Source organism: Anguilla anguilla, chromosome 12 (genome assembly GCF_013347855.1).
Source record: "Anguilla anguilla isolate fAngAng1 chromosome 12, fAngAng1.pri, whole genome shotgun sequence".
In the NCBI taxonomy this organism is placed as follows: domain Eukaryota; kingdom Metazoa; phylum Chordata; class Actinopteri; order Anguilliformes; family Anguillidae; genus Anguilla; species Anguilla anguilla.
This window is the reverse complement of record NC_049212.1, coordinates 17,045,921-17,071,850: the sequence shown is the minus strand read 5'-3', so window position 1 is coordinate 17,071,850 and position 25,930 is coordinate 17,045,921. Positions and strand designations below refer to the sequence as shown.

The window sequence follows — 25,930 nt, the reverse complement described above, 5'->3', positions numbered from 1 at the left end:
AGTGACTTATATTTAAAAATTCTAGAAAAAATGTCACGTCATGCTTGTCAGACATTTTCAGAACTTGTCAGAACTTTTGGTATGCTAAATTTTTTCAGTACATCCCACTGTAGGATTGAGTAGTGCTGTATGTGTCCTCTGAAGCCAGTCACTAATTTCTTTCACAGAAAACTGAAATTTTTACGCAGCTGGTGCTGCTGGGTAATGAAGCAGTGAGTACCCAGTGAATGATGCCCTTCTTCCTTGGGGCAGTTATGTGTTGTCCCATGCAAATCCTGGCCATGATTAGTACTGGTATGGTCCTTTTTTATTTTAAGCTGCCAGGTGTGTTACTGCAGCACTGTTTATTTGTTTTAATAAATTTGGCGCCCAATATGGGCTGAGAACGTCCGATTACTACCCTTATTTGGAATGGGCGACTGTATGCAACCGCCAACTGGGGAGAGTGTAGACAGCCGTGGTATCCCTCCAGAACACATGGTTTTGCCAGATGCTTCTTTTCACACTGTCGACTACAGTGTTAGCATGGAGTCGAGTCAAGGGAAAACCTTTCATATGCCACTTTTACATGCAGGCGCCCGATCGACCAATGGGGTTCACTAGATAGTGATGAAAAGTGGAACACTAACTGACTGAGCCCTGTGACAGAGACGCAGTCAGTTGTGTGTTGCCTTCTGGCAGTTCTGTGTTATTCTTAGTAGTGTCTAAATTGCAAATGGTCCAACAGGATGTTATTAGTTATTAGAATAGTATATTATTCACATGCTGAAAAAAAATTAAAATTTGCCGGTTTTGATGTACACACATTGTGGGCTGATTCTGATTCTAAATCCTGAATTTGAATGGTATACATGAAAAATAATAGAGAAGCACAATTTAGCAATATTATCCTTCTAACCATGAGGTGAATTTATATGCAATTTGGTTGCTTTTTTGACATTTTGTATATGCTTTAAATTAAAATTGTGAATTGAAAATATACCATGTTTGAATTTGATTGATGTTTCACATTTTTACAAACCCACAGCATACCAAATTTAGGCAGATTTCAACAATGCAATATCCAACACTACAACTGTCCCATATTGCAAATATATCTAACAGTTTTAGAGCTGAATTTTTGGAGATTGCATTATCCAGCCATGTTTTACTGCGTAAAGGGCTGATTTTTGTGCTGTGTAATTTGTGGGTGCTCTGTGATGTATTCTGCGTGTCTGTATAGTGCAGCGTATTGATATAGCTATTTTAGTGCATGGGGAACGCTGCCAACTCTTTGTCTTTGCTGCATAGATCTGGAAAGATCTGCCTTTTTTGTCTGGCTCAGATTGTGAATGTCAATGAGAGAATTTCTCAGCGGAACACACGGTTTATACTGATAATTATAGCAATTAGCCAACAGTTGCAGCTGGGCAGCAGAATTGAGAAGAAGGGGCAGGACAGGGGCAGCTAATGGGACACAGGCGTGACTCTGAGGGAGCTGGCGAGCCCCGCACCACGGCAGTCTGTCTGTCAGCCTGATCGTGTGTGCTGTGAGAACCCTCTCTGGCTCCTTTATAGACCAGTCATGTCTGCCCTAGAAAGGAACAACCTGGAGGTGGGGTAAATCAGAGCAGTGACTCAACCTGCATTCACCAGTCACATCAGAATCTGCCTCTTATTTGTCATTCCGCAGTGCTAAACACGACTAATGACAGTTTTGTGCTCTGTAGTTACTAAAGGGCTTTTATTCCACTTCTTAACTGAGCTATTGTGTGTTCCTTTGCTGTGGAATATTTTTGATAAATCCAAATACAGTCCTTCTACCCTTCTCCTAGCCCAATGCTCCATATTGAGGATCTCTCAAAGCTAAAGGAGTGAATTTTTAGAGGAGTTTAAGGTTTTACTAGGCTCTGAAATGTCCATTTTGATCAAGCAGGTATGTTATCATTCTCATTATACCATGCCATTCTCTGCTTTAAATGTGGTGCATGTGAAAAGGTTTCATGAATGCAGAGATGAGTGCAGTCAAAGTTATATTTAGTATATTTTTTATTGCAGGGCAGTTTGCTGCAGTCTGTCCCAGAGCCTCTCCCCATCATAGCCTCTCGGACGTCACTGCAGGCTAGTTCTGCTCTACCCCGCTACCTCTTCAGGAGCGTAACCATAGCAATCAGCAGGCTGATTGGGGTTTGATTCCCTGGTGGTGCAAACTGGATTTCAGACAGGAAGGTGGTCCACCATTTCCTGTGTGTGAGAGAGAATAGAAGAGCTGTCAGCCTGACTCAATATGACTTCAGAGCATCAGCACATTTACCTCTTTCCCCAGTCCTCTCGGCTTTCATTCCATCGTTTGTTCTCACATCAAATCAAAGTTTAATTAAATGGTTGAATTTGACAAATTTCAGTGTAGCCTACTCTGTCACTATATTTAGTGTCTTCCGGTTTGATCACGTACAGCTAATAACTCAACATAACCATGAATTCCTTAAAGTTGTGTCTAGAGATGCTGTTGAACTGCCCACTGAGCTATGCCATATAGAAACATGTGCCATACTGTTTTCTTTATTGAGTGTAGTGAATGCTTAATGTACATGTATGGTTAAAGTACCCCTTTGCTGCAACATCCTCCATCGTTATAAATGAGTACTCCAAATCTGGCCATCTCCACCCACTCACCAAAGGAGTCTCTATTATGTCTAAAAGGCAGGGGATACCTGGCCATCTGAAGGCATCCTTTGGCAAACTGTGAGCTGCCCAACAAGACATGCGACCACAATAGCCAATGGCATGGTCCGGATTTGATTTTGCACTGTAGTTACTGCACCACAGACCTGATTAATGCAAAAAAAGTGAATGGTTTTTGGAAATATCTGATAAACAGAGCAGGCCTTAAAATAGTACACTGTGGCAGAGAACCTCACCAAAGGGACGGATGTCACATTGATTTACCACTCACTTCTCACATTGTTGACTACCAGAGGGTCAGACAGTGCTGCATATCATACAGTCAAACAAGGGAAATAATTCAACCCAGACATTTAGTGAGCACTTATAATTAAACAAAAATTGTCATTGCCATTTTCTACATAAATGTTTAATTAGTCAAAACCTTGTTAGCTGTGACCATGTAAAGAGAGGTGTCCCTACTGTAAATATGTGCAGTGATCTTTTATTTGAGGATGGGGGAGGGTGACGTGCCTTTGGATTCCTTAGGAAGCAGTCAGACTGACTCCGCAGGGTAAAGGGTCTAAATGCACCATAAATACTTCTGAAAGACTGATCGGCGTGACATTTCAGAGCAGTGTAAATGTTTTTATTTCTCTCTACCCGTCTCATCCCTTATCTGCTTTATAGTGCTGCCAGTGCGTCAGGCATGGCTGAGCATCCATTATCGCAATGGTATTGGTAAGTTTAATTGCCTCTCTGTGAAATGCGCACGCACCAGTCAGCAGAGCAGTGCAGCGAGGCACAGGCCGACGGCCTAACTTCCACACTTTTCTCTGAGAGCAGAGAGCCTCTCCCGGTCTTTAATCACCCAGAATGACAAGCCTTGCTGGAGCTACGTCAGCGGCTGTGACCCGGGCGCCAGTAAAAATAGATCTCGGTCCGCCACCACACACTGTCCTTCCTCTCTCTCTCTCGCTCAGTTCTGTCTTTATTTCTCCTTCCAATCTCCAGATAAACTTTGGGACGGGATTTAAATTCTGAATGAGAGGAAAGGAGGCAGAAAGGGGAAAAGAGAGTGAAGTGGACTGGGTGAGATTTGTGTGATGGTCTTCCTGACTGCAGGAATGAGTCATCGGCTCCTGTGTGTGTCTGGATACATGTGACAAATGTGTGTCCGTGTAATGCAGATGGGCCATTGTGTGGTGATGTATCTTTGTACCAGTGTGTGCACGCGGGGGTGTGTGTGTGTGTGTGTGTGCACGCGCGCGCGCGCATGTGTGTATTTCTGTGTTTTTGACAGGAATACACTTTGATCCTTTGATCTCTTGAATCAGGAGCGGGGGGGTTGGGGGTGGAAGGAGAGCAATGCTTTGATGTGCAGAGATTGGTTACATTAAAAAACGAGGGCAGATGCTGATGTTAAAATGCTCAGAGGAAACTCAAACCCTCTGAAGGGTAGGATCAGGGAAAATGGTGTGTAATGAGTTTACATCGGTGGTGTAAAGGTGTAAGCATTTGTGTGAGATGGCCAATGCTTAATAGCTACCCCAGAGGCTGCTGAAGCATATGTGTGCTATAAGCTGCCCAAGGCTGTGTGAGCCCTTAAGATTACAGCAAAGGAATGTCAGATATAAATTGCATAGACCGCATCATACCAGACAAGTGTCATATAGTGTTGATATGAATAATTATATATTAGTATAATATACTATTTAACACACCCACACACACTCACACAGTAAATCACAAATGTTATATTGCTTCTAAATTTACCCTAACTTTGGCAACGATGAAGTTACAGCGAGGAAACACTGAATTTTAATTTGGCAAGGGAAACCACTGAATATAATAGATGGCTTTGTACATTTCAAGAGTTCTTTGTACCCAATCAGTCATAAATAACACACATCCATATGCTGGCTTGTAGTTGTACTTCTCCTGGTGTCTGCCAGAGACAGTTTAGACACCTCATAATGTATTTGACCTCAGAGATATACTTCTTGGATGTAAATTTCTATGAGAGGCAGCCTGGATGCTGGTTTTGAAATGGGAATATAAGGAGGGGCTGTGACATGTATATCACTGTTTAATACAGTGGTTTATTTTTTATTAGCAGTGGCCAAACGTTGTCAAAAAAATATTTTGGAAAAAAGGACCATACTGACCATTGCAGTTACAAATATATATACAGTATGTTCTCTTGCTGCTGGGTTGGGAATGCCTGTATTGTACAGAAAAGTGGCAATTACTGAATAAAATGAGTTCAGAGAAAGTGAGTCTGGAGAAGACAATACAGACAAATGGTTTTACACAGAGGCTCCAGCACAGAACTGCATCACCTTCATAAGATATTATGACAACAGCTGAAGATTAAAAAACGAATAAAGCTGTACATGATGGATCTCAGCTTCCATGCTTCCTAACCAACTGTGCACCTGTCTGTTTCACATTGAAACATCACCATTCAAAATTCATAAATGATCAGAACATATCTGATATAATGGACTCTGTTATGTTGTGTGATAGAATGTGCACCATGAAAAATCTGTTAGCTCATGCTTATGAATGAATTAACTATTAGTTTTTCCTTACATACTTAATAAATTAAAAGTCAGTGGCTCAGAAATCCACCACGGGTTTCTGCAAAGGAAGCTACCCGTTTCCTCTTGTAGATCTGCCTGTACTCCAAAACATTGTAGCTGCACGGTGTCACTATGCTCCAGAACCTTCTCATTGAGATCCAGAGCCATTTTCTCTGAATTTCAGAACACTCCCTTTGAATGATAAATTCTGTGGATGATATGAACTGATGATATGAGGCTTCTGTAAAGATGACTGCCGCTATGACGATCCCCGAGGTACAGGATCCTGCTTTAATTGGAAGCAGTGGTAGTCCCTGTGGTGGGGAGAGGTCACTCATTACCCAGTTACAGGGTAATTTTGTGGCTGAGGCTCTGCAGTGGCTCAGACGGCTTGTGTCCAGACTCGGTCTCAGCTAGCTACCCTTCTTATTCCTGCCTTTGGAGAGTTCTCCACAGTGGCCTCATTTCTACTGTTATTTGTTCTCCCTGTGCACAGTTACACAATGCATCAAGATGGATGTCCAGCCCCTCTGCGCCCGACCACAGCAGCCCGCTGAACTGGGTCGTCATAATGAACCCCAGTAGATGTTTTTCACAGTCTTTCTGCGGTTTTCATTTTGTAAGCAAAAATGGCATCAGTGATTAATGGCAAAAATTGCGCGAAAGAAATGGACTCATGTAGACCATGTTCTACATTCCGTTCTAGGAATCAAAACCTGATCTCTGGGACCATCTTGACCACATTGCTAAGAGGTCCTGACCTGGTTAAGAGGCGGTAATGGCTCCCTGTGAAGCTTAATATTGATGACATCATCTTTTCTCGAAGGTGTCATGTGCTTTCCTTACAGTAGGCATGAGTTAGGCAATGATGCTGAATCCCAACTATAATTGAACCCCTTATGTAACACGTGGCACTAAACCCTTCCTGGACAAAAAGTCTATCCTTTTCAATCTTGACTGTTACTCAACCGTTTTGTAATATGCATTCATATCCGTAATTGACCATAATTGGACAAGTTTTTCTACATACTGCACTTAATGTGACACAGACAATCAGAATATTAATGATGATAGGCGCGCTCCGTTATAAATGCGTCCCAGACTGCTCCACACTACTCAGGACAGCTGCCTAAAGGGAGAGGGGAGTGTGAGAGGAACAGTAAGTTCTAGTTCTGAAACTGTCAGGTCCTGTCTCTTTAACACTTCCTCACAATGCCCTAAGATATTCCGCACTCAACGGCAAAATGTTTTGTTCATCATAAAAGGGACGAGCGGTTTCACTCTTTTTCTTACGTTAGACAATTATTTAAAACAGTCTTAACTGGAAACGGTACGTTCTCCACATTGTTCAGTATGATTAGTGCGCGGGGAGTGAAAGTGGCATGAGCAGCTAGTTATGCCTTGCTGTTGTCAGGCAGCCACGTTACTGGGAAATACTACATGTTCGTACTAGAGTTTCTGTGGCTCTACCGCTGTGACAGATGCAGCTACATCAACCCCTGCTGTCTCCCTCTGCACAGAAAAAACAATGGATGCGCTAACATCGGTGCGGTGATCTGGCTGCGTAATCGTATAATTATCATTGATAAGGTGGAAATAACTTTTTGGCATTACACTGTTGAAATGTGAGATGTGGGAATTTATATATCAGATAAACACCCAAATGATACATCTGTGGGTCAAAAGAATTGTCCCTTTTGTTAGAGCCTGGAGAAAGAAGAAGATAATTGCATGAAGAGTGTTTATAGTTAAAGGAATCATTTAGTGAAATGGATCTTGGAAATCTATGAATAGAAAGAAACGGTACCTGTCTCACATTACATATGTACGTTTCCGTCTGAACAAACTTGTACACATGGGCAAGAACTGTAGTCTTTGTTGCCAATTGATTTTATGCCTTTTTCAGGAAATATGAACTGGAAACTTTACAACCGCAGTTAAACGGTGCAATTGTCCAGGACGCTGTTAGTTAGTGTGGGTATTGAACGGCTGTTGATTCCCACTATCAATGTCTCTGCAGACATGTGGAACAATAGCATCTTCTCTTTCCTGCCAATGTTTCAGAGCCATGGGAGCATCTGAAACTTTTATTACACACCTTCGTTTCCTTCTGGGTGCAGCTCGTTTATGCAAATCTGTGCTAATCTATGGTTTTAGTTCTTTATTGCTCATAAATTTAGCTGATTTAAGTAACAGAAACTCCCAGTAGCAGTGTTCCTTGGGAACACAGACAGGCGATTATTTCTGGATTTTAGGGAAAGGCATCTATTGCATTTGATTCACGCTAATGTCAATGCTTGTAATCATGTCTGTTTTTCATATGCATGTCAAACGCCTCTTATTTTCCACGAAAAACATGTAGGTCTGGCCTGTGATTTGGACCAGCTCACAAACCTTGCTCTTGCACTCCCGGGCCATCACTTTCATGTTACCTAGCGACTGTCACCATAGTAACAGAGATATTTTGGTCATTACCAATGGTCACAAAACGCACAGTGCAGAAATGGGGGTGTTTGTCACATCTCTTTTAAATCCATGTGAACAATCGCGTGGCTGTAGAACACAGGCAGTTGAGTGCAGCTGTGTTGTACACAATGTGTGTGTTCTGTTAAAATATCCTGCGCCATTTGCCGACACAGTTACCCCTCTGGATGTGATGGTAGTCCATGCTCCTGGAATGTTTCTGCTGTGTATTTAGCAAGTTGCTTATTAATCAGTGTGCATTTTGTTGATGTATTTGAGTAAAGTAGTGGCAGTGATAGGTTAAGGAGCTGTATGGGGTGGGGGTGGACGAGGGTGGGGGTATTTCATGTGTTTTTGTTCATTTTGTTCGGAAAAAAAAACCCTTAGCACTCCTCACACTCACCACATCCATCACATATCCCTCCATTTTAAGTGTAGCTGGATGTACACTCTCGCCATTAGTGCTCGACCACCCCCAGCTGCCCTTTCCTGCAACCCATGATGAATATGAATCAGAGCTCATAAACATTCATTGTGTGATAAATTTGCCTAATGGGCCGGGCTCAATTATAAACAATCACAACCCAGCTTAATCCATCCTGGCATCCTCAGCACGTCCACAAACTTGTAACAGATCAGGGCAGTCAGTACCAAATGCATTCTGATCCATACCAGATCAGCCATTATATGATTCCCTCTGCTAAATACGAGCAGTCATTACCAGGTACACATCAAGTCTGCTTTATGGTGATTACTTAGTCAATTTAAATCAGCACAGCCAATGTGATATATATGTTAATTTTCTTATTTTCTACACGGATTATCAATTTATTATTTTGACAAATCTAAATATTTTTAGCAGAAATTTTTAAAACAGGTTTCAGATCAGTTCCAATTATTGATATTGCTGTATTTCTGTATGTTCAGAATATTTGTATTTATAACAAACCGTAAATACAAACATTATTGTTGTTGTTGTTGTCAAGCATAGTGAAAATAATTTTTTTAAAAATAGCGGACCACTGAAAAACAAAAAAGTATATATATAAAATATTAATAAAATATGAATGACCTAATGAAAACCTGATATAATGAAATGTCCCTGGTTTGTGTTTTGGTTATAAACAAAATTGAAGGATGGTTGCTACTAGAGGAGAGTGGCTCGTTTTTAAAAATAAGGCCACTGTTATGCAAGTGTTCAATTCCCATCAACGAAGGATTCAAGTTTCATCACAAACATTTCAAGTTATTTGAATGACCTTCATTCTCAATTAACTATCTTAGATGTTGTGATATAATGCATTTTGTTGTAGGAAAAAAAATCTTGTTGATTCATTTGGGCATTTTTTATGAGTAAGATAATGGACTGCTTGTCTGGTCCTGGTCATTTATTCCTGACTAATTCCATTAAATAATTAATCACAGGAAACAGGACAAGTGAACTTGGCAGCATGCCAAAATATCATCCAATAGCCTTCTAACCCTGGAATTGATGATCCCAATTGAATAATGAGATTTGTGTTTACTACTGTTTCTATTGATTACCTCCTGCTTTTAGAAATTGTTCCGAATTACCAAATAAGGTTTATTTGACCACCAATGTCATTAATTTGCCTTCTGCAGGATTTTGTTACATTGAATCAAAATCAGATATTGTATCTGCAGCGCTTGTTAAATCTAAGACATTTGTTGTGTTACATTTGTTGTCTGTCAATATGTAACATGCCATTCTACATGCCATTCTTGGCATATGAGAGTGAAGATCGGAACAGTGAGTGACAGAAGGCTGTAGGTACTGTATGAAAGGCTTAGCATGTTAAGTCTTGCTGGGGGTGCATTGGGTGGCTGAGCAGTGAGCTGTGAAGTGAATGGGCTCTGCACCTGCCAGGGGAAGCCTTGGGTCCTCTCTGCGCTGACCCCCGTGCGGGGGTTTTGGGAATTTAGAGAATTAACTCTGCAGGGTGGCATGGCAGGTTGGACATTGATGTGTTGTGCATAGCCCAGAGGTACCTCTGTCCATCTGCAATATAAATCTAATATGGCTCTGCAGCTCTGCAGTATACTGTAGAACTGTGTAAATTCTGCCTTTATCAAATGTGATGTGCTGTGTTGGATGGTGTTGCAGAGGCATTATCTTCTCAGCCAAGCTGCAGTATTAATGATAGTGCTGTGTCACAGCATTCTCTTTTTTAAAGGATTCTGGCATTTCTGTATGGTTTTCTGCTCATTATTTAAAGTAGAGTTGGCCCTATTGCATTCTCAAAAATGACATTTTGCATCTATTCCCCTTGGACACTGGACTCAAGGGTCGTAAAAGAAGGAGGCGCTTTTAACAAGAGTAGCACGTTTTAGGACTGGTTGGGACAACATGCCATTTTGAGAAAAAGACAGGCAAGGAGAGGGGAGAGATGGACAGAGAAGAGACTGGCAAGGAAAGGAGAGAGAGAGATAGACAGAAGAGACAGGCAAGGAAAGGAGAGATAGAGATGGACAGAGAAGAGACAGGCAAGGAAAGGAGAGATAGAGATGGACAGAGAAGAGACTGGCAAGGAAAGGAGAGATAGAGATGGACAGAGAAGAGACTGGCAAGGAAAGGAGAGATAGAGGTGGACAGAGAAGAGACTGGCAAGGAAGGGAGAGAGAGAGATGGACAGCGAGGAGACAGCACAGGAGAGGGAAGAAGGGAGGGCAGAGGTGGAAGTAATAATGGTCTCCATGTGCCTCTGAGCTATGTTTATCCTCTCCTGACAGAACTGCAGCCAAATAATACGGCACTCTGCGGTCTTGAGTTGGCAGTTTTATTAATTACAAAAGAAAGATTCTGCAAAAGACAAGTCTCCCGGAGGACTGCAGACTGCTGTACACTCAGGTGCAATGTGCATGTTCTTTCAGTTTTTTACAGACCCCTGTGCCAGCAGCCCCTGTCTCCATGGTAACTGCAGCCGCAGTGGCGATGGTAGCATGTACACATGCGAGTGCAGCGATGGTTTCGAGGGGGAGAAGTGTGATCAGCCCCTCCTGAGCCTGGCCACGTTTGCCTGGGCCTCGTCGTCTGCACCACCTGCCCCAGAGCATGCCACACCTGCCACGACCAGCACGCCCACCACTGTCCCTTCTACGACTCAGGCTCCACCCACACTGCAGCCATGGCAACCTAGGTTGGGACAGAGAGTGGCTGAGATAGCTTGGGAAGAGGAGCAGGTAAGCTTATTCCTGTCGGGGTGTAGGATCCACGCAGTTCCTGCTTAATCCCTTCTGAAGATCTCTGGCATCTATAAAGCAAGACATGTTGGCCAATAAATAATGCAGAGTAAATATGACTGAATGACTGATTGAATGTGAGGATGAATGATGAACTTACGAACAAGCAAGTAAAAAAATGAATTAATTATGTAACAGAATCAGTATCAGTAAAAAAAAAACATTTTTCCGGTCAACTGGATGAGAATTTCTACATATAAATATATCATACCACTTCTTGAAATATGAGTTCTAATGCAGTGGCAGTGATTTTTGTTTGGACAGTAATGCACACTGATGATCAGTCCGCCAACTTGATACTACACCCAGTACTGGCACGTGTGTGTGTACGTGTGTGTGTGTGTGTGCGTGCCTGCGTGCGCATACCTTACCTTAGCTGGGAGAACCACTGTGTGTACTGCACATGTCCCAAGTGTGTTTACTTGTGTACCTGTCTCACATGTTTTGGTTCCTATTTCTGTCATGTCACTGTGCATGTACCTTTCCCAGGTGGGAAACTATGTGTGCATACCTGTCTCAGATATGCTTGTTTTGTGTAATTTTTCCAGGTAACAGACGGGACAACCTGTGGGAATGTGTCCTCAGGAATGGTCTCTCTTTCCCTAGAGATAGCTGACGAGACAGCTGTAAAGTAAGAATAAGCCTGTTTTATCAAATTATATTAAATTTGAATCTGTCTGTGAAATCCATCTGGCTGAAGAGTGTGTGGGTGTAATGAGGGTAGGACTGCTGTGAGTTTTGAACCTCGGCCATGTCACACAAAAATAGCTATGATTAGCCCTGCTGAGTTAAAGACCAATGGTCCCCAGTTGAGGGAGCAAATCAAATTAATCTTATTGCTTTATCAGGAGCGACCTCACTGTCTGTAGCAGTCGTTCATGTGCTAACCCACGTATCTGTTCTCCTAAAAATGGCCACAGGATGTGTACACTGGCCGTGGGTGCACTATGTGGTTGTATGTGAAGCGTTTGTGGGTCGAGGGTGTACACAGGGAACACTGTACTGTGTGTGTGTGTGTGTGTTATTTTCTGGCAGGATTCAGATGAATGGCAGTTGGGCTGCAGTTCTGTGGCGAGTCGACGAGAGAGAGTTCCAGCGCTGCTCCATCTTAGACGGCTCTGCTGCCTGGATCCAGCAGGCCTCGGACGGACTGGTTCTGCCCGGGGAGTCCCTCCCCCTCGGTCACAGCTACTTCCTGGGTAAATCCTACCAGCAGAAATTTTTAAATAAAATGTGTGCTGAACAGATGTCCAAAAATGTGTCAACTAAACTGAAGTGTTCCACCTAACAGGGGAATTTCAAAAGCCTAAACTCTAATACTTGTGTTCATGATTTTTTCTTAAGTCTGTGAATTATTTTGTGAATCTGTAGTGGAAGTGCATGTGTGTGTGTGTGTGTGTGTGTGCGTGTGTGTGTATGCCCGTGCATATGTGCATGTGTGTATGGGTGTATACCTGTGATGTTTTGGAGAGTAGTCTTTGTGTTTGTGTGCTTGTAGCTGATTGGAGCTTAGAGAAAGATGATACGGTCATTATGAGTGACGTTTGCTGTACAGGCCGGATCCCCGGTCTCCTAATGGTTCTGACTGCTCCAGCACTGGCCCTTCTCCCCTCCTGCTCTGCACTGCCAGCTCCATCCAGACCTTCAGTCACACTCAGCCACTGATTAGCATGCTGAATGCTGGGTTATGAGAAAAACAAAATAAATAAAACCTTTCCAGTGACTTACAAACATGATGCACAAATCACTATGGCATGTGGTTCAAAGACTATGTTTATGTCTTCTCTACAAAGTGCATAAATGTCAGAATAGCAATGGAAATATTGCTTATTTACCTGGTGGCTTCTTATTTATTTATACCTTTTAATTAAAGGATTTTTATTAGGTATTAATACCCTTTCAAAAAGTCTCTGCAGGAAAAGAAACTCATTTTTACATTGGGTGAAGCTGGTCAGTATGATTGCCACAAACCTTGCCTTCTAAGGGCATGAGTACACCCAAACTGTGCCATGAAAATGTGCCTGACACCATTACGGAACTACCAGAACCCTTCACCATTGGAACACTATTGAGCTTCTATTTCTATACCATGCTTGCTCTTATGTTTACTTGTAGCCAAGTGACTACTTATGTATATGCTAAATTAGCTTAGCATGCTGTTACATGGGGCAGATGTGCTTTATTGCTAAGTAGCTGGCAAGTGACAGGAAAATTTAGAAAATGGCTGACTAGCGCCAAAATGATGGATCAGAGCGACTAGCTTGCCAACTCACTGGTATTTCTTTCACTTCTTCTGTCTAATCAGAGAGAATGGGTAGGAGGCATATCTGATTCATTCAAATCGGTAGTGAGGCAAGACCACATCATGCCTGCATAGGATCAGATCCATGGAAGTTATAATCATAGGCCTAAATTAACATGTACAAAGCTCCCAGGATCTGATCCTATTTAACCACGACATTTCTCGTCACTATTGGCTGCTTTCACTCACTGGCCGATTCCTGCAGGTTTCTTTCGGAGTGGCACCCCTGGTGTTTCTGAGGTGCTACTGCGCCTGCATCTCACAGTGAAGGCCAGCAGCTGTGTGGAGCCCGGCAGCCGCTTCAGCGACCCACAATGCTCTGGGAGGGGGAGATGTGTCACTCAGCCCACAAAGGTAGAGTCAATGCTGGACCCATTCCGGACACACCTGTGGGCTTTTACACCTCATACATCGAGTAATAGCAGTCATGTCATACAACAGTAAAACTACATCATTATACCAGTATCAGAATGTATGAATATGAATCATTATCATATTAGCACCAAAAACACATTTCCTTTCTGTGTTCCAAGACCGGTCTTGTGTCTTCTGTCTCTTTCTGTGTACCAGAGCACCTTTTACTGTGAGTGTGAGGAGGGATATTCTGGAATCTTCTGTGAGGAGTTTGATGCTTGCCATCTGAAGCCTTGTGAGAACAGTGGCACATGCAGTGACCTAAGACAAGGGGATGAGGGGCGCAACTTCACGTGCACCTGTCCTCCAGGTGTGTTTCACAGCTTCACCTGTGCAGTCCTCACCCTTTTTAGCCCAAAGTATAACACCACAGTTACATCTGCACGGCAGCCATTTTGTGTCAGTGTTCTGTGTTTTCTAAGACATAAACAACAAATGGTAAAACACTGTAATCATTATGTTTAGTTCTATTTTGTACAATAACCCTTATGTTTATTTTTTGTTTTAAAGCTTTATGAATTGAGCTTTATATTTTATATTCTATAGCTCAATATCTGACCTCAACAGACACATTGAAAGTGAGGATAAATGTAATAACAGGTATCACATGAAAAACATCTAATGTTATTAACCATAGTGAAATAATAAAATCGCTTGTTCACTCTTCCACATCTCTAGTTTACATGACTAATGTCTGGTTGCATGCAATACAATGTCCTACATTACATTACAGAGTCCTACATCTTTGAAATGACCCTTGGAAGTATACAGTATGTCCCACAAGTCTCCTTTCTCGTGCAACAGCCCTTTCTCGTATCAGGGAGTGACATTGTGCCAAATTGTCCCTGGAATCTGAAATGCAAAAATCGATGATTTAATAATTTAGCTGAGAATGGCCTTGCCATTCAACTGACCTTGTACCTGAGTCCGCAGGGAAATGGTAGATTAAGGGTATTACACATGGGCAGTTTGTGTGACAAAAGAGAACACATGCATCAGACCTGGATTACATCCTGCTTGGAAGTGTAGTATTTGTGATGACTCAACATAAATAAATGTAGTGTAAGACATTCACCCTGAGTTTCCAAGTGACTTGTTTGTCTATGGTAAAGGTACAGGTTTCTCTGTTTAATAATCATAACCAGCTGCAGAGGAGCACCAAACAATGAAGTTTATTTTTATTTCTTTCAATATGCTGCCAAGACTCTGATAATAGTTTTATTACCCTGAAGAGACAGAAAAAAAAACTAACAAATGAAATACTGGTTCATTAAAATGGTAGAAAATCAATCATATCAAGTGTGCTGTACAAAGAAATATTCTGGCTCATTGCACCGAGACACAATAAAAAAATCTGGAAGATATATTCATAGTCAAAGCCAGAGAAACTGATCAGCTGATGAGCTAAATATCCTGATTTACTGTTTCACATCTGCAGGAATAATGTGAATTGATTTCATTTTGAAAATAATACTTTAACATTAATCACTGGTTCTTTTCAAACAGTGAACCAGTGCTTTCTACACGTGGACAGTTCTGTGGGTTCTGTGTGCATAATACAATGCTGTGTTGTAGTGTTTTCCAGAGTGTGCTGATGAGTATGAATTGTGGGTGAGAATAGTATCGTTGGTTGCATTGTCGTGTCACGTGGTATTTATTGCTGAATCAGGGTGGCATGTGTTTCATTGTTCCCTTGTTTGCTTTATGCTCCAGGGTTCGCAGGAGAGCGTTGCCAGGTTCTGGTGGATCACTGCCTGTCTCAGCCCTGCAGGAATGGGGCCACCTGTTCCAGTGACCTCCTCGGACCCACCTGCCATTGCCCGGAGGGTAGGGACCACCCTCAACCAGTAGAACCCATCTTACCAGCATTTAGTCATAGAGCCCATATCATATCATATCTCAGCCTAGCATACCTCTCAGAACCTGCTCTAATCTCTCAGTATCCAGAACCCAGTCGAGAGTTGACCCTACTCAAGAGCCAAGCTTTACTGTGTAAGTCCCCAAATCCAGGCTAACAGCAACCCAGTCCCAGAAATCCCGACCTAATCCTGACCCTCCTCCAGCATCCACACTGGCCAGTTTTTTGTCCTGTAGACAGAGTACAATTATGTGATTGCATCCCCTTACCAGTCTTTTTTGTGCTGCTGTGATTGATTTGTAATAGAACGTTATCTAAGTAACAGCCATTATCATTGATGAATGTCCTTTCTATAATGACTGTTGTGGTGTGGTCATCTTTGTCCACTTGACACTTGAACTTGAACAATTTATGACTCATCATTATGTGGCTCCACATGGTCTGTCACCCAGAGTGACTCTGTCGCATCACTGTAATGAAACCAGAACATTTACATGACCTGTGGTCCTCCCGGGTGTCTTGTCTTGTAATGGATCACTAATATGGTGAATGACGAAGCACTCCAAAAGTCTCATTCAAACTCTCTCTCAAAAAAAAAGAAAAAAATGCACCAGGCAAAATAATAAAATAAATAAAAACACAAATGTCAGAAACAAAGCTGGCTGCAGAATCCCACTTTGCTCAGAAGAGTAACAGCCTCCTTCAGGACCACTGAACAATGCATTCCCCGCTGAATTATTTATTGGGATTGGAAATGTTCCAGTACACACACAAAAATGCTGCTCTTTCAGGAACTGAGGTGACTATATTGGGGAATGGCCTTAGAAATCTTCAATTAGCTAAGTGAAGTCGGGGAGCATAGCTTCAGGCAGTTAATGCCTTAGTCAGTGCTGCTTTTGATCCACTCCCTGCTTTTAGATGATTTTTGGTTGCTTCTCATGCAGTATATACCTATTTAAAGCTTCTTTCTTAATGGTTTCTCTCAAAGTTTCACACTCTCAACCATGTAGCTACAGAAGGGATATGATGCTAGTTAAGTACACATCTGGGATCATCAGACCTGCCCTTAATGAGAACATATTGAGACAGGAGGGAATGCAGCCAGAAGTACCTTAAACATGTTTCACAGTTTTCACCACCTTTCAGTAATAGTTAGCTAACAAGCATTTATTCAGTGAAGAAATATTTAATATTGATTTCTGTTGAAAAACATGGAACATGCTGTACATTTACTTTACTTTATGAACTAAGCTGCCCCCATCTTGTCAAATACACACGCACAATGTCCTCCCATCTAGTCCCTTTCCGTCAGATCCCATCACTGTCCACCATACCCTGGTGGAGCTGTCCCCTGTGTCTGTTGCCTTCAAGATTGTATTTTGTCAGACTGAGAGGGTGGGGGGGGGGGGGGGATGCCCTAGAACTTAGTGTCAAACCCTGCTCTTCTTGTCAAGAATGAATCCTAATGTGTCAGTCCACCAGTTGACCAAGGCCATTGATGGCAGGATGAATTATGGGTAATACAGCAAGGGGCAGAGTTGTCCTGGCTGTTGATGCAGACCGGGTCCCAGGGTGCAGGTTCTGCAAACCTGATCTGACACATCGCTGGGTCTGCCCAAAATGCGGCGTGTTAGTTCTGTCCTCCGGATCACGCGCTGCAGTCTCCGCTCGGATCCTCAGAGGCTGCCGAATATAGGCCTGCGCCTCTTCTGCTTTCTGTTCTGCCCCTCCCCACGTCCTCCTGTTTGACACAGTTTTGTGAAAACGAAGGGAGGACGGCCTGACAGAATCTTCCTCCACCAATAGCAGAGCGGAAGAGGAAAAGGAAGAAGATGTTTGCGCCCAGTGATGCAGGATGACTGGATTATCATTTCCATCCTCCTGTATGATATCAGAAGCCAAGTGAATTATCGCAGAGAGGATAAATCCTAAACATCCAGCTCAAGGCTTCTCGGCTCTGACCCAGGACAGGAAGCGGGTCAGCCTCTGATTCCAACAGAGCAATATCACCTTGAGGGAGGAACTGTTTTTTATTTCAGGAGATACGCTGTGGTGCTCTTTTATCACTGCAATAAAGAGTGCGACAGCTTTGCACTTTTTCCACAGTATAACTGCAGCCCGACTTCACTGTGAGTGTGCTTTCAGACCCCACCTGCCGCACAGACTTCGTAACACAGCAGATGTCATCCATTACGTAGGACCACACCCCCTGCGTTTGACGCAGGAAGACTACAGACCTGACTCTTAATATAATAAGGCTACAGATCTCACCTCTCTGCAGATACATGGTAAGATTTACAGACCCCCACCCTGCAAGAAGATACAAACCCTGCCTGCAGGTATACTAAATATATAAGAATATAGGAGTGCAGGATGAAGTGTAAATTAGAAGCATTATTCATGAGTGTAGGCCACAAGCACACATTTGTCTTGATGAAACTGTATTTGCAGAAGATGTTCAACTCCACCAAGAAAATGACTCCATTTTTTTGTCTGTTTGATTTTAATTTATTTGATATTCATGTATTCATAAATATTGCCACGGTGACAATGAACCGGCAGTGAAAGCAGAGAGATTTCATTCTGAATGCTTTATGGACACAGTAGTATAGGTGTGCACAAAGCATGACAAGTAATATTAGTGCCTTTTTGACAGGAAATTACATGTCTTTATGTTTCAACTTCATAAGTCCCACACACTGAAAGTAAAGGCATTTGAAGGTGGACCAAAGAAACTCAGCAGAACTCACAGGAGAGTGCGCTGTCTGTTGCCCTACTTGAGAGAACACTGATGTACTGCTTCCTGTGTCTTTAACGATGGGACTTTATACACCATTTGGAACAGGTGAATGTTGCACTGCTTTACTTCCCCCTCAAGTGGTGCAAAATGGAACATATCCAAGAATTCCAATGAATGTATAATTTTGAAAAATTTCTGTAAAACATAGTTGGTCAATAATCTTGCCCAATCTTAGTGGTTACTTAAGACAATCTCATTTTCATACTTGATGATGTGTGTAAACACTTCATTTCGTTTGAGTATTTTTGAAAATGAACATGCCCACAAAACGAGGAGAGTTTGAATGGTCCGGTATCTCACAAGCTGGGGACAGTTACGTGTCCCGTAGTCAGGTGCTGCATTCTAACCAGTGTGCACTGCGGCTAACTGCCCTGCAGGGCCGCACATAATTGGCTCTGAGTCACTGAGGAAAGAGGGCTTCATTTAGTGGGGCTGTCGCATCAGGTAATTGGGTTGCCTACAGGCTGCCTGCTCCAGCTGCGGATAAAAGCTACATTTCTGACACCATGGCTGCATGGCTCGGCTGCTGGGCTGCAGTGTGTAACTGTGAGCAGAAACAGTATCTGGCAGCATGCATTTTTCAGAGCTGGCGGGTGATGATGCAAGTAATAGCTACAGATATGAGTTTCAAATTGGGAGGAAATAATGCATTTACATTTGAGGACATTATTTATCATTGAAATATACTGTAGTTAGAGCTGTACAGACTATGTACACAGTATTCAGGCAGTGACTGTCAAGAAGAGGCAGAACTGGGTTTCCATCTTCCAGCATGGCTTTTTCAGTTGTAAAGATTTGAACGTGTTATGTCTTATTCTTGAGGGGAAAGGACATTCAGGTTTGATAATTCTCAGGTTTTACCTGTTCTTACATTCATTCATCCCTGAATACATTGTGTATCTGAGTGTTTGACACAAGGTCTCAGGGCTTCCCCGAAGAGTACTTGGTTGTGTTAGCTGGCCTTCCTCTGCCAAACACAAGCCACATAAAATGAACGTTGCATTCAAAACTCCAAATCCTTATCCTTTGCCTTCAACTTTGTCCAAAACGTACTGTATTTTGCGCACACTTAAGATGGAAGGACTTGGTTCTCCCGGCCGAGGGAATACTCCGTCAAAGCCTGCCACATTGGGGTCATTGTCATGGCAGCGGAGAGGAGAGCAGCAGAGCTTTGTCCTGCGGGGCCCGTGGGTTAAAGGTGAAATATGAGCGCAGTAATTCCATCAGCGCGCGGCCCATCTGGGGACCCGGCGCTCCAGGTCCCATCGGCCCTTTCTGATTAATTGCCTCGGAGGGCGGAGACAGCCTGGCTCCATGTTTCACCCGGAGTGATGAATATTTATACCACAGTGTTAAGGAAGACTCATTGTGTCCGTAAGTGTCTGGAGTAGCTGTACATGTTCCCACTGCATCCCGGCACCACCAACTGGGGGACTATGGGTGCTGGTGGTTGTGTGAAGTTTAGATCTTACATTCCTGTCTGTGGGTCCTTGACTGTACGTTTTCACCCTGAATCACTTTCCCACTTCCCTTCCCTCTGTTGAGTTTAATAATGTTTGATTATGCTTTATTGGGATGAGTGAACATAAAAAGATATGCCAAAGCAATTAAAGAAATTAGTCATGAGAAGAGAATTAATACACTAGCAACTGAAGTAAATAAAACAATTTGCTGACTCTCCCACTTGTTTCTCTCTCTCTCTCTCTCCCACTCCCCCCATCTCTCCTTCTCTCTCTCTCTATCTGCAGGGTACGAGGGAGCGCAGTGTGATCAGAGGATTGACCCCTGTGCCTCCTCTCCCTGCCACAACAACGGCAGCTGCTTCTCGGATGGGCGGGGCTTCGGTTTCGGCTGCAGCTGTGCCCCTGGTTTCACGGGCCCCACCTGCGCCCAGCTCGTCGATTTCTGTGCCCTCAACCCCTGCGCCCATGGGATCTGCCGAAGTGTGGGCACCAGCTACAGGTGCCTCTGTGTGCCAGGTGGGCACTGCCCCTGACCACATCTGAAGTCTCTGTGAAACCAATCACCTGACGCCACTGAGCAACACAGGGGCCTTGCAAGTGTCAGCTCAGAGCCCAGACTTAGTCACTTTCAGGGAACCAATGTGCAGTACCACACATTCCACTGGGTGTCAGTATTTCTGTATTTTTTCCTGAGAGAAATGTTCTGCTTTAAGAGAAACAATAGCAATGAAATAAAACATACGGATGCTTTTTTCTATTTGAGAAAAAACCTAATAGAAATAGTTAATAATCAAGCACCTCAGCAGTGCCTTTCCTACCACAGCTATTTTGTTTTCATCTGGGGGGGGGGGGGGGGGGGTCTCTCTGTTTAATTTATTATAATAATGGAAAAAGACTGCACAGTGCGTTTTTTCTGTTTCTTTTTTTTTTTACAGCTTGGAGAAATATTAAAAGGAGGTGGTTGAAATAGACAAACATGAAGACAGATGTTGTTGTTTTCATAAGGGGTTGACTGTTTTTGGGTCCTGTTGTGCCGAGATGCCATATCCCTGCCATACAGTACAATTCAGCTTACGGAACCATGTCTATACATGCTGTAAGACAGTAAACAGCGTCTTCAGACATAGACAGAAATCCACCAACAGGTGTATGTGAGAGAAGATGAGCGATATATGCGTATTTACAGACCAATAAGTACTGCTATGCGTATCTTGTCATTCTGTTCTCCTCTTCCTCTCCTCTCTCTCTCTCTAATAATATTGCATTCCCTCCGCACGCTGGTTGCCATGGAGACGCAGTGCCGATGTTCCGTTCCCATTGTCTGCAGCTGTGTCTGAATCCAGCCGTACATGCGGCAGTCTCCCAAGGCATGACACTGCACCGCGGCTGGAGCAGTGATCTGTGCAGACGCAGTAATCCGCGCTCACACTCGTGTGTTGGGAAATTACTGACCTTTATACATCTTCATGAATATTCTCACTGTTATCCACAATAGATTCAGGGGAGTAGAACAAAGAACTCTAGAGAGTACTTGACATTTAAGAGTCCCATGTGTCAGCACTCTTTAATCTTTACTGGTGTTCCATCAGTCACAAAGACACAGGTACACACAGGCAGTTTTTAACTCTTTTGACCGTGGCTAGTTTCCCATGCTTGGATAATGCTAGTGCTGTGTTCTTAGGCTGAGAATTTACTTCTCCGCTCCTGTTTCCGTCGAAAACAGTCTGTACTTTATGAGATTCAGTTTATCTTTCTGGTTTGACCTTGTTCCTTCAGACCTTCTCAAAACACACGCACACACACGGACATGGAACGCAAAAAAAAAAAAACTCCAGTGCTGATTCTTGTTGAATACTGCCACCTCATGGCCAGGTGTGCGTACTGCGTGTGTTGGTCAGGGAGAGCAGCTGCAGATTTTCAGCCTGCCCTATACTTCTATGGTTTGCCAGTCAAGGTTTCAATGAAATCCTACTTTTCTGGACCTAAAGAAAATAAATGCCTCATGCTTCTTTTCTTCAGATAATCTGAATCTAGCTCTAGTTTTCCTGCATTTCCCCCCAGGGTACCATGGGCTGTACTGTGAGGAGGAGTACAATGAGTGTCTGTCAGCTCCCTGCCAGAACCATGCTACCTGCAGGGACCTCGTGAATGCCTATGAGTGTGTCTGCACTCCACAGTACCAGGGTGGGTAATGAGAGTGTGTGTGTGCGCATGTGTGTGTGTGTGTGTGTGTGTGGGTGTGCACATGTGTGTTTGTCTCTGTCTGTGGGTGTGTGTCTGTGCATGCAAAAAAACCCTGTTCTTGTACTCATCTCTACAAATGACTGAGATTAGTCTGCGACTTAATTGATTTTCCATGGCCTGCATTGTTCAAGCCATGTTATATGGACTTACTTAAGTCACTCTGGATGACAAAAAAGAAATATAATGTGCAATTATGTATCAATGAATGTTACATTGTGCTACATCTACTGTATCCTTAGGGAGACACTGTGAGATCTACAAGGACCCATGCCTGAAAGTGCACTGTCAGAATGGAGGAACCTGTGAAAGACTAGGCCTCAACTCCACCTGTGTGTGTCCACCTGGCTTCATGGGTGAGTCTCTCTAAAGTACCCCTGTATGTACCTGACCAGTTTAATAGCTGAACACACCCAAAAGCCCTGTCCAGAGCAGCAGGCTGTACTTATCAGAGAACTAACCGCTTCCATTTTCTCAGGGACAAACTGTGAGATCGACATCAATGAGTGTGACAGCAACCCCTGTCACCACGGCGGCACCTGCATTGACCAATCAAACGGCTTCACCTGTCATTGTCCACAAGGGTGGGTGGGAGCAAGCTGTGAGATCCGTGAGTAACTCAACATTTATGCTCTTCTGTTTGGCTAAAGTCCCTGCTTGGTTTTAGTCCTAGCCACAAGGGGCACCTGACGGAGGCACTAAGTTGTACAGGGAGTGGTGATTGTTGGATTGAATCTGAAATCTGCCACAACACCGCCCAGGGAGAAGCAGAGCGTTCCCTGCTTCTTTAATCAATTATGGCTTGGCTGGGTGATCAGGCACGTGCAGTCAGTCTGTATCAGCTGATATGACAGCACAGCTCACATATTTCAGAGTGCAAAAGAATAGATTGGCTTTGTGCGCACATTTTGGAGGATGGTCAATAGTGTGTGGCCTTTCCTGACTGATGGAGCATGTTGCAGAAATGGAACAGCCTCATAGCTGTGATTTGACATTCAAAATTTGGGTGAAAAACTTATCCATGCCCTAAAATGGTGTTCTGTGTGTGTGTGTGTATGTGTGTGTGCATGTGTGTGTGTGTGTGTGCATGCATGCGTGTGTGCATGTGTGTGTATGTGTATGTGTATGTGTGTGTGTGTGTTCTGTGTGTGTGCGCATATGTGTGGGTTTGTGTGTGTATGTGTGTGCATATGTGTGTGTCTGTGTGTGTATGTGTGTGCATATGTGTGTGTCTGTGTGTGTATGTGCATCTTTCTCGCAGACTTGCAGTGGAAGGCCGCTCACCCTGAGGACACCCTTCCCAGCATGCCCCGCCACTCCCTGTACATCATCATCGGGGCTCTGTGCGTGGCCTTCGTCCTCATGCTCATCATCCTGATCGTGGGGATCTGCCGCATCAGCCGCATCGAGTACCAGGGCTCCTCCCGCCACGCCTACCAGGAGTTCTACAACTGCCGCAGCATTGACAGCGAGTTTAGCAACGCCATCGCCTCCATTCGCCACGCCAGGTGAGTCCCCTGCGCTGTGATGAGAGGCGTCAGAGAGCAGCACGTTAGCACGTTAGCGCTATCGCTCTCTTTCAGGTGAAGCTTTGTCACCTCTGCAGGCCTAGTCTCTGCCATTATGTATGGTTCATGCTGTCAGTCATTTGAATACAAGTTCTGGGATTTTCATTGGCCAGACGGCTGCTGTGCATGGTCTTGTGGAGCAGGTCTGGCATCCATTTTGAATTGAAATAGGAATTTCTGATAAATTCTGATTCCTGCAGGTCTGTAAAATTCTAATTCCATTTCCAGTGCTTGAGTTGAATTTGAATTAATTCCAAAAAATGTGAATTTTACCCCAGCTCTGTTGCAGGGCATTCACTCATAGCTGTTTAATATTGATGCTGAAGTTAAAGAGTCTCTTTTTTAACGCAAGTGTCCATCAGAATTTTGGCTTATTCCCACAGGTTTGGAAAGAAGTCTAGACCTGCTATGTACGACGCCACACCCATCACCTACGAAGATTACAGTCCTGATGACAAGCCACTTGTCACTCTGATCAAAACAAAAGATTTATAAAACACCCACAGCCTCTTCACTCAGTCCACGTGCACTTCAATTTCCTGTTCAGTATTTATTTCTTTATAAAAAAAAACAAATGTGCATCATTGAAGAGAAAAGTATTCCGTATATTTTCCTGTTGGGAACCCATGATGCTATTACATGTAAGGCTGTAGTATGCATAATCTTTAATGTGCGCTAACTTGATCAGAGGTGAGCGAAACAGCCACCGTTGGTAAGTAAATAGTGTTACGCCTGCTGTGTGTTGGGGGAGGGGGCCAAAAGAGCCCCTGCCCGACCTCCATCCTGATAGGCTAAAATCTAACCCTAGAGTCATCAGACATGTGACCACTCAGAGCTGATAGCAGTAATTACTGATGTCGTACAGTAGTAATAGGTGCATTTGTTACAGTGCAGTAAGATATATAAAAATAATTCTGCAGTAGGTTGCCTTAATCGGTGCATGGGTAGATCTGATGGTTTCGCCATTATTTGGAACCTTATATACATTGTTGTTTATTTAGTGTTAGTGACATAGTCTTCTCTGGACCAGATGCGGTGATGGACGGATCTTACTGGCCACTGTGTTGTAGAGGCAAAGAGTGTTCCTTGTTAATTTTATTGGTTGTTCTGTTCATTGTTTTGAAGCAAGTAAAATAAAATGATAATTTTCGCCGTGTTTTCCAGTTTTCCATTGAGATCGATGTCTCTGCTGGGGTACAGTGAGAGGTAACGTGTGAGTTTGCTGTAATGTGCTTCTCTGTTTGTGTACGATGGTGTTGATCATCTCAGGGTGGGCTCTTCTCTCTCCATTTCCTGTCTTGAGGCCTGACCCAACAGATGTTCTTCCTGGGTCACCTCTTTTTATAAAAAAATGTTTAAAAAAAATATCACGTGATTGAATTCTGTGTAATGATGTATTAATAAAGGTCAAAGTGAACACTTCCTGTGTGCCCTTCTGTGTGCTAACCTTCATCAGTCTTATCCTGCGAACAGAAACCACCTTTGAGCTCTGAACTATGGAGCAAAATGAATGGTTGAGAAGTCGCCAAGACTTATTTCTCATCACGAGTAACATTTTCAGAAACACATTGCATTGTATGTCTCTCCATCCCACGGTCTACACACGACAGAAACAAATTAAGACGGACATTGCAGGGCTGGCTATTCCGCCTATCATTACAATGACAGCATGGCATTGCTTTGACTAATATCGCCATGCTTACACAGGCACAAATGGACTGTAACCCAGTCAGGACCCTCTGGAGACTGATGTGGAAAATGAACACGATACAGTGAATTTCTACACATCCGCGTCAGTCGTGTGTCATTCAGTGCTGTACTTGCTGCACCTGAATGTGTAATGGAAGACAATATTTCAAACAAGTGATGGAAGCAGTTACTTTTATACCTTGAATCTCTCCGGTGTCATTGGTTCCCTGAGCGGACGAGAAAACATTGTCAGCCTGACACATGCAGTAAACATGGCCATCAAGGCCAAGGCACGAAATTGACTCCCGTGGAAATGCACAGGCATGGATACAACTGTATAAATAAACTATGGCCTCCTTGCAGCACTCCTCAGGGTGCTACCAGGCCGAGCTGCTTCCACAATAAAAAAAGAAAAAAGAAAAGTCAAACATCAACCTGCACATTAATTCACAGGCATATAGCATATTTCTACAAGAAAATGCATCAAATGTCAATATCTGTCTTGTTAGATATAATGCACACGCTATAATACATTCAATCCAGGTTCACAGCTTGTGAATAAATTCTGTTAAACTACCTTGCTAAAGTGCACAAGAGTAATCCTTATCTTACAAGCAAGTATAAGGGTAATCAGTTCAATAAC

General features: G+C 43.3%; 1 protein-coding gene across 1 annotated transcript in view; it reads left to right on the top strand.

The window, feature by feature from the left end:
* The window catches only part of dner (delta/notch-like EGF repeat containing), a 32,569-nt gene extending 7,549 nt beyond the window's left edge, over positions 1–25,020 (top strand). The window contains exons 2-13 of the mRNA XM_035386346.1: positions 10,584–10,892; positions 11,501–11,583; positions 11,988–12,151; positions 13,460–13,608; positions 13,825–13,978; positions 15,382–15,495; positions 20,075–20,305; positions 21,851–21,973; positions 22,273–22,386; positions 22,509–22,640; positions 23,292–23,538; positions 23,982–25,020. Coding sequence (XP_035242237.1) covers positions 10,584–10,892; positions 11,501–11,583; positions 11,988–12,151; positions 13,460–13,608; positions 13,825–13,978; positions 15,382–15,495; positions 20,075–20,305; positions 21,851–21,973; positions 22,273–22,386; positions 22,509–22,640; positions 23,292–23,538; positions 23,982–24,093 — 1,932 coding nt within the window. The 3' untranslated portion in view covers positions 24,094–25,020. The remainder of the gene's footprint in view (positions 1–10,583; positions 10,893–11,500; positions 11,584–11,987; positions 12,152–13,459; positions 13,609–13,824; positions 13,979–15,381; positions 15,496–20,074; positions 20,306–21,850; positions 21,974–22,272; positions 22,387–22,508; positions 22,641–23,291; positions 23,539–23,981) is intronic.
* The last annotated feature ends 910 nt before the right edge of the window (positions 25,021–25,930 follow it).